Source organism: Choristoneura fumiferana, chromosome 11 (assembly GCF_025370935.1).
Source record: "Choristoneura fumiferana chromosome 11, NRCan_CFum_1, whole genome shotgun sequence".
Lineage (NCBI taxonomy): Eukaryota > Metazoa > Arthropoda > Insecta > Lepidoptera > Tortricidae > Choristoneura > Choristoneura fumiferana.
The window spans coordinates 7192335-7208373 of record NC_133482.1 but is presented as its reverse complement, the minus strand read 5'-3'; the positions used below and the strand labels follow the sequence as shown (position 1 = coordinate 7208373).

The 16039-nt window shown below is 37.4% G+C and overlaps 1 protein-coding gene across 6 annotated transcripts in view; it reads left to right on the top strand.

Moving 5' to 3' along the window:
- pnt (ETS transcription factor pointed) overlaps nt 1–16039 on the top strand; it is a 141240-nt gene that overhangs the window by 123183 nt on the left and 2018 nt on the right. For 5 of the 6 annotated variants that reach the window (XM_074094323.1, XM_074094328.1, XM_074094327.1 and 2 more), the window contains 4 exons: nt 11953–12201; nt 14027–14182; nt 14609–14727; nt 15183–15340. In XM_074094323.1, coding sequence (XP_073950424.1) covers nt 11953–12201; nt 14027–14182; nt 14609–14727; nt 15183–15340 — 682 coding nt within the window. The remainder of the gene's footprint in view (nt 1–11952; nt 12202–14026; nt 14183–14608; nt 14728–15182; nt 15341–16039) is intronic. The other variant, XM_074094324.1, reaches the window with a different exon arrangement.

The window sequence follows — 16039 nt, the reverse complement described above, 5'->3', positions numbered from 1 at the left end:
ACCATAGATCATAGACTTATGGTTCAGCACTAATATAAAAGGACGCCTTTGGGGGTCATTGTAATAAGAAACTACATGAGCAAAAAAAGATATTCTGTGTGCACCTTACTGCCTAGCCTAGCTACTACATTTTTTAGACGGAGTATTATATTTAATAAACTCAATTGCTAAATTAATTCTGTATTTCCCTATGTTCAATGAATAGGTATAGTATACGAATAAGGAATCAACATGAATGTATTATTAGAACCATTAACTTAAAACGATGTAGGTATGATTATAGGACGTTCCGTGTAGGTGTACAGGGTGTAATCGTTAAGTGTGGCCATGCGATTATTCTGTAAAATTGTAACAGATATCAGAAAAATTTAAACTGACATCAAAATTAAAGTACGCTACCCAATAAGTAAAAGCACATTAATTACTTATTTTTTATAAAGTATAAATATTAAAAATATTAAGTTTAAACGCTCCCATACATTAAGTACCTAAGACGTTCCTTGAGGCTGTTTGCCTACTGTAAGAGATAAAACTATTTAAGATTCATTATTTACACGAATAAATTGTAATAAAATATTAAATCAAACATTTTTTTTGTAAGGAAGTTTTTTTTTTATTTACCGCAATTGCTCGAAGTGACGCCCTTGTTGTGCAATACGTTGACGGGCCCTCTTCAATATCTCTAAATGAGCTTTTATTAAAATTTGAAAATTACAATTGATTGATATAGATACCTAACTGGATAAAATAAAATAATTCATGAATCATTATGATAATGGTGAAATGACTACGTAGGCCTTTTAATCTAAAGGCTTTCAACTAACGGCGTGCTACTCGTAAGTGTATGGGAGGGTTTGAAGTTAATATTGGGGATATTTCTTGTTTTAAAAATAAAGTTATTGATGTGATTTTACTCATTGGGTAACGTACTTTCGATATTAGTTAAAACTTTTCTATTATCTGCTATGCTTCACTTAACGATAACACCCTGTACTCATATGATCATTTTGAGCTTTAAAAATAGGAGTATAAAGTAATTGCAATTTTCAAAGCTTTCCAAACATTTTAAGTATGTTTAGCCAAATACATAGATAATTCGTCGTAAACTCGTGGGTTATTTGAATACATAACACCAAGTAAACCGCCAACTACCACCAATAGGGAACCAATGTAAATTTTGTTTTTTTTTAAGTACCTTTAGTTAAGTATCCCCACATATAATACTACAATCATCTAGCTATCCAAACCTAGTTCCTTAACAACAACATCTATCTTAGAAACACAAGGACATAATTGAGAAGTTTGAAAGCTCCGGCCGGAAGCACTTTCGCCCGCCATGTTGGAACCGGCGCGGGCGCACCGCGCTTCCGCCGCGTGAGCCGCATAAAAAGCTTCGCACTAGCTTCGCACCATTGTCACACACTGACATTTGCATACATAGATTACGTGACGTTAATGTAAACTGTCTAATGTATTCATTTTAACTAAGGTGACGAGCTATTTTAACGTTTATATTCAAAATAATCTATGATGCTCTTCTATTCTATCGATCACATCTTCTCTACCTACCCGTTTTTTTTTTCAAATCACTTTTGATCACTAATTTAGTTTGGTTCTACTTTAGAGTTTCTACCTGTGTGCTTTTCTTTTGTCTATTCTGTCGTACCTACTTTGTAGCCCAGATAGAAACACAGATGTACGCACTCCCCAAAAATATTAAGAAGCGTATAAATCAATATTCTCGCTTCTAAAATTTTGCCTAGTTCGCTATTATTAATCACTGGAAAACTAGCCACCTAGTTAATGCAAACCACGTGCTAGAAAATGAATATTCATATTGTTTGGTCAGATTTAATCGCAGTTGACGCGTGTCGAGTGATGACAAAATGTCGGTCGATATGGCCGAGAGTAACGGTGCAGGTTACTCACCTTTCAGTAATCGTTTCCTTCCTTTTGCGGGTAGACACAAATCTCATTCTAACACGTTGCGTGATCGCAATGAGGAATTATATTAATTAAATGTTTTATAGCCGTAGAGTTGTGTCTTATGGCGCTGTCTCGACCTCTAGTCCTTATATAGAAACAATTGAAGATCAATGGCATCGTAAATTCGAAATTCTCACCTATCGTTTTTTTTATATTTCTCTAGCATTGTTAACAGTCAATATTAGGTATATTCAAGTATACGAGTAATAGGGTATACTTAATTGTATTTCAAGGAAAATAATGCTTCGCCTTATTTTGTAGAGCAAAATTGCGCTTAACAAAATAAATCAGCGATTAGCGTTTCGATTTTGGTAAAGAAAGGCATCATTTAAATGAAATAAATCTTTGTAGAACAATATTTTTATCCAATGTCAGACAGTCTTATTATAAAACACTTATTAGTTACATTAAAATTCATTGAAAACCATAAATTAAATTGCAAATACGATCGAATAAAATCACAAATAAAACTAAAACAATAATAAAGATCGCTCTCTCATTTAAAGATATCATTTAGTGAAGTGAAAAAGCCCCCCCTTAATCAATCGTCATTTAACTACCTAGTTTGATTTTGGTCAATAGACGCAATACTTAATTCAGAAGTTTGAATGCTCAAAATAATTCAAGCAGACCCAACGAAAACTTTTTTCGTGGTAACAGTATTTTGTATCTTGTGATTATGATATATTGTCACAAACAGTATGGTGATAGCGAAGGCATACCAAAGCGTTAGAGTCACCTGTCTAAGTCTAAGGTGACCGCGGCCAGCTGCTGCGCATCTGCACAATATTTAAAATAACTCCGGCGCAGGGTGCCATTAGCTCTTCAAATTAAACTTGAACTTAGGTTATCTCAATTAAGCCCGAATGACAATATTAGTCCTTGTAATTTATTGACAGTGCCGATTATAAAGACTCTTTTTTTGTTTTTAATGAAGTGTTACATTCGGCGGGTATATTTAAATTCAAAAATAATAATAAATAACAACGAATCTTCTAAATATTATGCACATTAAAATGTAGAGTCCCACATTGTCCGAGCCCCAAGTATTGTATTGCATTATAAATAACTCCTTATGGTACATGAAACATATGAAATTAACAGTTAACATGAGAAAGAGATATATTCCAACTTATCGCAAGATGCAGTGATATCGGTTTCAAAACTATAATGTTATACAACTTATACATTAATAAGAGTATTATTATTGAAGCGCATTTACGAAACGTAGACTCTTCATCTTTGTTGTAGCTTCTCTAATCTTTGGAATTGTACTTGTTGAAAATAATCTATTCCAAAAATGCAGTAGAGTTTATGGTAAGGCCTCGTGTATCACATCACATGTGGACGATGACGTCATCGTCTCGCCGCCAACGTCACGTCCATTCACAATATGGCCACTTCCGGCGCGGTGCATTTCCTCCCGGCTTATAATCGTCATTCATTCAATACCACTATCCCGTAATCAAAGCTATCTTAGAAATGAGCTTTTCTCATTATCAGACTGACTACTATAGTATTTACTGATTCGTCATATTTCATAAATTCAGATACCTTGATTAGATATCTGATTTAAAATTTTAATCGATCACTGTGTGTTTCAGTTTTATCAATTTAGCGGAATCCAGGATGCATCTGTTTGATTTAATCTGAATTCAAGGTTACGTCGTATTTTATGATTAAATATATCATCAACATTATATTTTAACCCAAGGAGCCTTGATTTTATTTTTGTGTGGCTGCAAGCGTCCTCACCTTCGTCTGCTGTAGTCGATTAAAAAATCACAGCAAACATAGACAACAATATTTTTTATGCGATCGTTAACGCGTGACAGGCGCGGGTCACGTCGCACCATTGATGTGCTTGCTTCCGCTGTAGTAGCGCCGCTATATCCTGTCTGTACCAACGACTTCTGTTTTATATAATTCAACCTTACCACAAAGCTGTATAGTCTAAACTACATGAACATGTTTGCTGTTTCCAAGACGCTAACGTAACGTTATCTAAGTTAATCCGCCTTAAGCACTGTATAAAAATTATGACATCTTCCGCATTTTGGGTGGTAAAGTTGCAAGATTTTGGTGGATTAGTTGCTCCAAATCTCTAAAATATTCTACGAGATTTAATGTTAGTTAAAACACTCATACCAACGGTGCTGGCTGAAAATCAGCGCTGGGGTGTTTATTATTAACGTTTCAGCATTATGCTGAGCCAGTGTCCTATATCTTTAGCTTGACACATAATTTTCGAACATACGGTATATTGTACGTAATTATTGTTTGTCTTTTGTGTGAAATTAGATTCTTTCTTCTTATGTCTTTCATATTTCAGGAACTTCTTCATTTTTCTTAGATAACAATGTAAACAAACAAATACGTTTAGATCTGGCATAAACCACGTCATTTGATGAAGACTTAAATATCTTTAGCTTGTTAACTATAATTTGAAATCGAACATACGGTATATTGTTTATTGCTTTCTGAAAGATTATAATCTTATGTCAGCACAACAGTGCCGCGATTTTCGTTAAAAGATGCCGGACGAATCATAAAATTATGACGTTACGCTTTCTTTATTGTTACTACTAATTTATAATGCTAAAACAACAGATTTATTTTCTTTAAAAGTCCAGTGAGAATCAAAAATAATGATAGCATTGTACCTATACAATACAATACACCTTTTGCCGTGCATTAAAATTTTAATTTCGTATTAGTTATCTAATAAAAGCCTATTCGTTCTATATGTAGGAATGTTGCATACACTCTAGACAATGTAAGATACTATATCTAGGCTACGAGATCGTATTATATAAACCTTTATCGGATTCTCTGATAACGATTCCATTAACGACTCTCTGAACGCCATCGGCATGTGCATTATCATCGACAAGCACTAAATTTTTATTCATCGATCGTATAAATCGATAAAATCGATCTTGTTTTTTACTCTAAATCTGAATCCACATCTGCTGCGACAGTGTTATTATTAATTAATGCCAACATTATATTTCACCGGATATTATTGTGAGCGTTATATTTTTAATAAAATATGCTTCGATAGATATTGTATAAGTATAAAATGTATCGAGGTAGGAAAACTGTGCGCGAGCGTCGCGGCTAGCCATGTGCCATTTTATGGGTTGTAAAAATCGGCTCCGCGTGTTTAGTTAATTTTGCATCGCAGTGAGGAAAACTGATTGGAACTCTATATTTTTAAAACAAGTTGAGTTCATAACACTGAAATAGCTTTGCAGTTTTACAAACAGGACATTTTGTTTCATTCATTAATAATTTTAGGGATGTCTAACCGTAGAGTTTCCTCTAGAAGTCCTTCTCTAGGGGCAATTGCTGTAAAGATGGGACTACAGGACAATGAAGTCTGTAGAATATGTGGCGAGGAAGACGAAACAATGGAACACATTATGTGTGAATGTGACGCCCTCGCCAGATCAAGAATGAGACTCTTTGGCGACGGATACCCCGCACCAGGAGACTTTAAGGCACTACCGCTACGTCAAATCATCCAATTTATGGACGAGGTGATAAAGGCAATAGAGTAAGTGCGAAGGAGGGGTAATTACACAAAAGATCCCTACGGGTCGAAGTGTATCCGCAAGGACCCCTAAACATAAGATAAGATAAGATAAGGGGCAATTGCTGAATTAAATTGGATTGAAGTCGAAGAAGCGAATTTTCACTGTTCCACAGTAGCAAAATGTCCCTATCAAAATGGTAAAAGGTCAAAGTCAGATGCATTTACGTAAACAATCTTGTTTACAGAATTAAATAAGCACGGCCATGAGTGCGTTGAACGAAGTATCAATCTGCCACGTATTACTCAGCTAGTTTAATATAAATATAATAAAAATAATTGCGATAGGAAATGTCTACATAACAAAGCGTGGCGTCGGGGACATTTAATAATATATTTAACACTTCCTGTCGAAAGATGTTCCAATTCTGAATTTGATTTAAACAGCTCGTGCTGACAACCATTTCCTCTACTTTCGAACCGGCCGCACATTTTTCCCACAATTTTTGTTTTATTACTGAACACTCCCGTGTGTGACAACTAGTCTCTTAATTGACAAATTATTCTGGATCTTTGAAATATAAAGTTAGTAGCTGATAATTTAAAATGAATAACAAAACAACATCTGGAAACGTCGGGAGTCTGGAATTAGAACAATTAAAGTGCCCTGGTTCAATCATAATTTATTTATTATTCATAAAGTACCCAACGTCACCATTTAGCTCTCTGAATTAAAGTAGGTACCTATAGCTGCACTTTACTAGAAACGCTTCTTCCTAATTTAAAATTTTGAATCCATCTTTAATAGACAAGTAAATTTTAATTATAATTAATTGGACTGGGCTATTTATGTCAAAACAGAGCAGCGTTTGGGCGACATCGGGCTGTCACCGAGCGCTCACCTGCGCCGCGGTTGATTCTAATTTTAAAAAATCATATTTCCATTTCCGCTCTCAAATGGGAATTGGCGCGATATGTGGCGAGCGATGCGCCATCGACAAATTTAAAATATACGTTGGTTAATTATAATTATAATAACGTTTATTTCTTTGTTGCAGTCTTTTTACGCGAGCTTACTTCTATTTTTAAAAAAGGCGCCTTTGTCTGTCGCAAACGCACCATAAGGCTGATTTAGCGCGTGCTCGAAATGACTAAAAAAAAGTCAAACATTTTCGCAGTCTCAAATTTCTGGGAACAAGTTGAGTAAAAAGTCGAACAACGATGCAGCTGTGGGGTCTAAGGTTACTGTCGCCTGCGCCGCCTCATTACTTAAACTAACGGGTGTCTTATAAAACTTGACTTAAGGGGCTTACGAATTTGTACTTTTGTGCCAAATTTTAGTTTCGCGTTACCTCAACAAGTTAAGGAAAAAGACTTTATGATAAAATTATGCCCAATAACTATTTTACCTGGAAAGTACTTACCAACCTATCTCCACTTCATAATAATTTAAAGCGATTAGTAAGTACCTGCTTAGAATAATTAGTAGTTAAAGACTTTTTGAGAATGGGTTCAGATGTTCAAGAGAGTACCTATTTGTCTACATAGGTACGTAAAGTCCAGTTCTTAAACTTATGAGCAAAAATTTTACCAAAAATGATATGTGAACACGACTCTACTATCAAGGTTGTGTGGGTGTGTTGGGCGTGATCAGATATTTTTTATTGAATTATTGCTCAGACGTATGAGAATTCAACTGTAGGTACATATACCTACTTACCTACAAGCAAAGAAAGTTCAACTCAGTTCACTATTATTATACTTCGATTGTAAAACAAGATAAACAGAAATGCATAGACTACAATTGAAAATAATTATACTTAGCTGTGTAACTAAGTGAATATTAATTATCGTCATCAACCGATTTCTTTGGATTAAGAATAACCTTCACTAACCGACACAAGACACATTGAAATTCTTATGTACCTACAATTTTTGGTTATACAGATGCTTATCTACTCATAATTGACAAATGCGTAAGTATATCCATCAACCAATCGAAGCATTTGAGAACGCTACGATAACAAACGCTTGTCAGCCTTTTAGTCCTCGATAAACTGATGTAAAGGAACATGACAAGTAACGGTCAATAAAAATTTAAATGATTTCAAATGCGTATTCTCTCAATTCGAATGGTCTTGCGCCAATGGTCGCGCGCCGACCTTTCGACCTGAGCAGGCGCGCGGGGCGTGGCTTCGCCCGATTGGCTCGCCCCGCCCCCTGCGCTCCACGCCCGTCGATCGAGCACTGAAGCGATATCGTAGAAAACTCGTAAATTTTCATCCGATATTTTTAACTCGCAGATCGATGAGGAAAAGTTTAATATGATTTTATTAATTGTGGACGTTCGGGGATTTACCATCTAGTATGAACCGAGATAACGGTACGGGAGCACAAGGAAAACTAACTTAAGTTAGTTAAATCCGTTTGTTTATTTTTTATATTAATTAACTTTAGCAGTCAAGCATCAAGGATATTTATATACATGACTTACTTAGGTACCTAAACGTGCGATAATTCTAAACACAAAAATTAAAACAACAGCGGTTTATATATTCACACTTAATTAACTACTCTCACTATTTTTCTTTTTTTTCTTTTCTCCAGTAAACAAAAGATCAAAGGAAATTTAACAAAGCAAGTTGGCCGTATAACTAAATCGAACGTGGCTGTGACGCATCCCCGAGAGGTCACCGGTTCAAATCCCGTTGGTGCTTTTTACGTGTTTCACTTAAATTTATTGATGTTATTTCGACTGTAGGGAATCGTAATTAGGCATTGTGGGTTCATTAAAATATCTTTGAAATGCTTCTATTTGTCGTCCTGACAGCGTGATTTGTTTACAGCTGTTTTTTTAAGGAATTCCAGTTATACTTTAAATGTCTTATTAGGTGTTTCCGTTAACTAAATTAACTTATTACAATTTAGACGTTTCAGTTATGTTTTTATGTAGATACGCACCTTAACATAAATACCGGTAGTATTTTGAGTTATTAAATTTAAGGCTCTTGTGGCTCTCTCATTTTAACTTCAAAATGGTCTCTCATTTTATGTGGCTCTCTATTTATTGGGAGATATGTTAGCTGTCGCACTTGGAATCACTATCGCATTCTCTCAGATTTTTGTGCTCTCTCAAAATTGGAATGTGGAATGAAATGTGGTACTCTCATTTATGTGGCTCTCTCATTTTATGTGGCTCTCTCATTTTATGTGGCTCTCTCATTTTATGTGGCTCTCTCATTTTATGTGGCTCTCTCATTTTATGTGGCTCTCTCATTTTATGTGGCTCTCTCATTTTATGTGGCTCTCTCATTTTATGTGGCTCTCTCATTTTATGTGGCTCTCTCATTTTATGCGGCTCTCTTTTTATGTGGCTCTCTCATTTTATGTGGCTCTCTCATTTTTCCCTGAAAACATTTTTCCCAAATGATTTACTTCCCAGCTGTTTCATAAGGACGAACGACTTTTTTTCTGAATTGTAAACTATTCAGAATATACCTATATTTCAAGACTATCCTGTAGAGCTACCTAATCTAGGTTAGTTTTATAACAATCCTGATAATCCTGAAGTACTTTCCTACAGTTTAAAAAAACCGTCCATATGAAAAATGATTTCGGGGAACAGTTAGCAAACCATATAAAATACCTAACTAAACTAAGCAAGAGTTTATGAATACGAAAGTACGTAGACATACCTGTTTAGGTACCTATAGATGGGCACTGCGGCGTGCTCAGCATGCGTGGCATTTTTTGTGCGCCGCGCCGGCCGGGGTCATCGGTCAGCCGCGTGGACACTGGCTTGCGTAAAATATTTGATAGACAGTTCGAATGGCAAATGTTGCTAGTCTACCTATATGTTGCCAGACATTCCGATTATCTTTTTTTTTATTCGACTGGATGGAAAACGTGCAAGTGGGTCTCCTGATGGTAAGAGATCACCACCGCCCATAAACATGTGGGGGTATTGCAGATGAGTTGCCAACCTAGAGGCCTATGATGGGATACCTCAAGTGCCAGTAATTTCACCGGCTGTCTTACTCTCCACGCCGAAACACAACAGTGCAAGCACTGCTGCTTCACGGCAGGATTAGCGAGCAAGATGGTGGTAGCAATCCGGGCGGACCTTGCACAAGGTGCTACCACCTGCAAAATATCGCGGGATGTCCCGGTTTTAAGGGGGCTAGAGACGCGTCCCCGTTTGCTGATCGGGACGCTAAATATATGTCCCCGTACTTAATAAACAATAAATTTATTAAAAAAATAGTGAATTACTGATAGAGCCAGAACGCGTCCAGTGTGACAGAAATACATGTCCTAGTCCTAGGATGAAAGGTTGACAACAGTGAAGTTGAGAGTGAAATCTTACGAGAGGATGCAAAATTAAATTACTCACTTTCATAAATTTGCTTTCATGCTTTCATAAATAAGTATTAACCTATAATAAGTTTATGTAAAATTTTAGTTTTTAATACACCAGCTTTTTAAAAAACGAAATTCTAAGAGCTTAGTTACTCCATTGTCGTTCCGACACCTATAGGTAATTCTTATTTTAACAGGTAGTCAACGATGACTAGTAGGTATTATAAAATATCCTCTTCTAAGATTTTAATTACGTAGCAAATAAATAGAGCAAGATTTAAAAAGGCGCGGGTTTTTCCCAATAACAACCCAAAAATAAAACCATTGGCTATAATTTTCCTCGTTGTAGTTTTAAATAGCTATTTATACTGGCGAGGAGACAATAGGCAAACGATTAGTGACCCCGTGATGTATTGTTCCCGCTTGTTACATATACTTACTTATATTATAAGTAAAAACTATACTTAGTCACTGATATAAAGCTCTGTCTGTCGTTTGATCGCTTGGTTCCTTTGGCGTGTTAATACATCGAAATTAATTTAAAGTTTGAAAAAAAAAATGATATTACATAGTAGGTACTTACTTTAATTAATTGCTAAATAGTGATATATTGCCCTGTAACAACACAACTTCCATTGGTTTGTTTAAATTTTCACCATTCGCTCTCTTACCTACTTACTTACTTCCTACTCCTACCTACTAACTAGGTACTAGGTACATTACCTATTGTGTTTTTGTATTTCGTGTTGTCTATTGATAGCTTTTGGCTTGACTTGGCTTTTAGTCATTTCGATGCTTTAGTTATTCGCAAAAAGACGTCAAATCAGGAATTAATGCTATGTAATAACATAGAACTTATTTAATGTCGACCAGTTAATTTCTCTATCAGATCACTTCGTACAATTAAGTAACGGATAATTAAAATGTTGTTTGTCTAAGCCATTTGCATTGTAAATCAAGCCCGGAATCAATTCGACGCGCTAGGGTTATCGAACCACAGTTAATTTAATTTCCTTGATTTTGGCTAACTCAATAATAATTCATTTTGATACTCGCTCTGGTACCAATCAACGACTAACGACATCAATCACTAATCAAAGTTTTTATTATACCTACGTGCAACAGTACACAGAGGGCACCTACCGAACACAGAAGGCATTTCTCTACAATTTCATTAATGAAATATAATATGTCAATTTCTGGTACATATCTAATTTTATACCAATATGTAGGTAGGTACACAATCCATTGTGTATCTACATAATCCATTAGCTCCAATGCCTTCACGACTCTCTAAAGGTGAACGTCTTGCATTTTTTTATTTAAAACAAAAACCAGACAGCACCTAAATTTTTTCTCCTAAATAATACGCATACCGCTCGCCATGTCCAGCAGACGTGGCGAAACTTCGGTAACCCTCGGGTGGCTTCGGCCGACTCCTGCGCAGAACAAAGGGCGCGCCGTGAACCGCGACCGTCGCGCTCCGGCGCCGCCCGCCATCGCGCACGCCTCGATCATGCACGCTGTCCTGATTTTTTAGTTTGTTTATATGTTGTATGTTAGCAATGAATACGGAATAAGTGTTTCATTGGAAACATGAAGTACTGAATATAGTGCGTCGTGCACTGTGTACAACCAGCCTGGCTGGTTTAGGTCTTAGGGCTAATTAATAATAAATAAGTGAGTCGAGTCGACATATGGTAGAGTCGATTACGATAATCCCTGTGGCACTTTCAATGGCTTATTTTAAAAAGTCGTTAATGTTTTTTTTTAATAAATGTATTGTAGGTAGGTACGGTCAAGGACTTTAATTCATGAGCCACCATGGAACCTTTTCAAAGGAAAAGTAATTAACGTTTCTCCTTGTTAATTAATGCGATGTCACTATGAAGTTTAGATACTGTGAAATGGTTCCATGTTGGCTCATTAATTATTATTTGACTGTACCTGCTGTCTTACAAGGCACAATATGTTATGTACCTTCTGCAGCTACATTGCATTGTTGTTACCTAACAACCTCATCGACCTTTCTTCATTGTGTCAAGCTCTAAACTCGCGTCTTTACATTCCAGGCGGCTACACGACAGGAGGCCCGCGGGACTCGACCGCGTACGGCTACACGGAGGCGCCGGCGGCGGCGCCCGCGCCCCCTGCCGCCTCCCCCCTGGAAGAGTACTACCAGCCGGAGTACCCCGCGCCCCCCGCGCCCGCGCAGCCCTACCTCGACGAGTACTACCACCACGCGCATGCGCACACGCAGCCGCTCATCGCGCACGAGCACAAGTACCAGCCGCACGCCTACACGAAACCTTATCCTAGAGGTGAGACTCTCAGAACTCTTACGGCTCACTTGACCCGCGGCGAGGTGCGTTCTGTCTGTTTGTTGCCTATCATCAGTTAGTTATCATGAGTCTGAAGACCTTCACTGCTGAAGAAAGGCCTCCCTCTTAGAATGCCGCAATGAACGATAATTCGCCACTTGTATCCATCGGTTGCCCACACCTCTCATGATGTCGTCAGTCCATTTAGTAGGCGGCCGTTCGTTGTCGCTACTCGAGGGTTTTTCTCCCCCAACAGCTATCTATTCTTCGATCGATGTAGCTCGGCCTTTGCCATTTCAACTTGCTCGAGCTGTGTCGAGTCCAGTTCATCTTCGAATTTCCGTATTGCCATAATAATATTTCGTATTGTTGTTCTGTATGCTGACATGTAACCACTGTGACTATGAGACGAGCGTAACGACAGTATTGAGCGGTGGCGATCAATGTTTCGTTAGTTTGGCGAGCTTTATGAGAGTTGTCACATATTGCTCGATAACGTAAGCGTACATTATGGCGCGTTTTCTATGTCAGCATCATTGTGTCACGCCAGCGTCACGGCCCGCCGCGCCCGCTAGACAAAGCTTTAGTACGTTTAGTACCTAGCATTCCGTCCAGCGTGCATAAGCAGCTAAAGGGATGAGTTATAATAACTAACATTATTATACATAGCACATCATCACGTCGTTCATTAGAAAAAAATTGAAAAATCACTCCAGAACCACCACGTAGGAATTTTGTGCCATGCGGTTACTTTTTGCGGTTTTATTTATCTCAGGTGGTCTTTGATGAAACCATATCAGTACCATCTTCCCTTAGTAACTTTTAATCTCAAAGCTTTTCCAAGAAGTGTTCATAATTGGCACCAGTCTTGCACGCAATATGCTTCGTGTTATAATTACGGCCAACTTGGTCCACTACAAGCCCCATTCCCTCATTAGAAAAGATCACAGGACGATTGTAGCTACAAAGATACTTACAAGATACTAAATTAAAGAAGATATTCAGTTTCAACACACAAATTCGTTAGTCTTTCATCTTTTATTTATTCTCCAAGTGTCGGGTTCTCGTGTTGCGTCGGAAGATACAGCTGCGCATACGACTGAATCATTCATAATTACTGCAAGGCTTAATGAATGCATAATTAAAACGATTCGCGACTTATCAGCGGATTAACTATAATTCTAATGCAAGAAATATGAATGGTTTAATATCTGAAATTATGGTTTTAAGTTTATTTTTCCGGTCTCATGATTAAGACATTATTCCGGCATTAGATTTTCTTGGTAGGTAATCTTGCACGAGAAAGCTAAAGTTCTAAGCCATAAACGTTATTTGGTAAGTACTTACCTACAACATTGCGCTTTCATTCGAAAGGATAGGGCTACAATTTAATTTTTATTAACTGTATCCAAATACACTTATAAAAAACGCATTAAACTAAGACAAAAAGGTTAAAGTATCCAAATACACTTATAAAAAACGCATTAAACTAAGACAAAAAGGTTAAAGTATCCAAATACACACTTATAAAAAACGCGAAATCGTATTTGCACCTACCTACTTATTCTCTCGAGCATCCAAATTAACAGAATCTATTTGGAACTTGAACTAATTAATTTACTTATTTTATAAAAACCTATCTATTCCCAACACAACTGAATAGGTACACAGATATTGTTGATGAATAAAGGAATTTGAAACCGACATTAAACTTGTTCGATTCCAACTGTTACACAGTATTCACTTTTAGTCTGTTGTTGTTCAGTCCTTTCGTCGGCAGTTGTTTCAAATATAGTTGTTCTCTAACCTCAAAGTTTGTTCGTAGGTGCAGGAGGAAGGTACAGTGGCGAGGGCTACGGAGAAAGCTACCCCGCGGAGTACGGTGGCGCGTGCTCGGAATGGAGCGAGTGGCCGGGAGAACAGCACGCCCTCATCCCTCAGGACAAACTCGCCTACCCTGCTTCCGGGCCTTGTTTCACTGGTACGTATACTACTAATGCAAAGACAATACTAAATCTAAAGATGTAATAAAAAGTATATGCGAAGATAATAGTGTTCTATTTCTCGGTGTTCGATTTGTGACATAATATCATGTGAATGATAGAGAGATTTAAGAGTTCAAAAAGTTATAAAAGTTAACTATGTTAACTGGTAGTTAAATACAAAAAAATACTGAAAAAAGTTCCGTTGTGATAAATTACCCATAAAATTATGACATCCATGGTCAATTGTAAACAAACCAATATTAAGTGCTATTTTTATTTTAACAACGTCCAACATTTTAAATTAGACCATAGTAAATATGTAGACAACAGAAAACCGACAATGCGCGTTATGCTTGAACAGTCCCGCCCTCGTAGTATTAAATGCACCGTATATCGTAAAGCAACTGTGTGTTATGGTGCAGGGTCAGGCCCCATCCAACTATGGCAGTTCCTGCTGGAGCTTCTGACTGACAAGGGCTGCCAGGGCTTTATCTCTTGGACCGGAGATGGCTGGGAATTCAAGCTCACCGATCCTGATGAGGTACGTGTCTTTTTCTGCTGGTAATTATCTTAAACGCTATGAGAGCAGTGTTCACTGCTCTGTTACATGTATACTCGGTATCAAATATTACCAATTTGTGCCACATTTACTTTATCAATAGTCGGTTACCACTGCATAGTGGTGCAAGTAACGCGGACCAAACTAGAATGTCACAAAGTAGATACCTACACATAATATCATTATAAACTTATCATTGCTAGGTAACTTTACATGACTATTTTGAGAATTTTAATAATGAGACAGGATGAAACTTTTCCAAAATAAATTATTTAAAAAAAACGATAGACTTATTTCAGTTAGTCGAGTCTTGGCCTCTGACACGAATTAACGGCCTTTGCCCAGTTTTATGCCACTGCACAGATACCAAGATAATGCTGAGTAGGTAAACAACTCGTGACCTAACTATAATTTCATGTATGATTTTTACTTTTCAGGTGGCTCGACGCTGGGGCATCCGCAAAAACAAGCCGAAGATGAACTACGAGAAGCTGTCGCGTGGGCTGCGTTATTATTACGACAAAAACATTATCCACAAGACCGCCGGCAAACGCTACGTCTATCGCTTTGTGTGCGACCTGCAGAGCTTGCTCGGGTAAGCACCTTAATTACAAGCACAATGACGACGCCTACAGCCTGCCCAGTTCGTCTATTTTCATTTATCACCACGTATTAGTTGAAGTATCTTTGACGGGTCCTTTTAAAAACTCGTTAAAACTGTATAAATACACTGGCGCCCAAAATGGGGCCGTTGTCAAAGGTACGAATATCAACTCTTAACGTAACACACAAACATCACGCATGTATTCCCAAATGGGGTAGGCAGAGCACACGAAACGTTACCGCTTCGGAGCCACTTTTATAGCAATTTTAGGTTTTGTTTGACAAAAACGGTACAATAGTGACAGGTTGCTAGCCTGTCGCCTACGCTATACCTTAACCTACGAGTATATCCTCAGTCGCCTCTTACGACATCCACGGAACAAATGGAGAGGTGTTATTCTTAACGTAACGTTCCTTATAATTTTTAGTTACTGAGGTATGGCAGAGTCACTTTACTATAATTCCTATGATAAGGTAAACGTACTAGTGCTCGTCACTGTCCCAATAATTGGCATCTTTTATCTTATGTCGTTAGGAATAGAGATGACGGCAGGGTGTCGTCTATTCGGTATTAGCGTGTCGAGCACTCGGACGTTTACCTACTATGCAAACCTTCTTCGGAAAACATTATTTTTTTAAACTTTTTGACATGTTTTTTTACCATTGCAAAGATAACAATACCTATATCGCA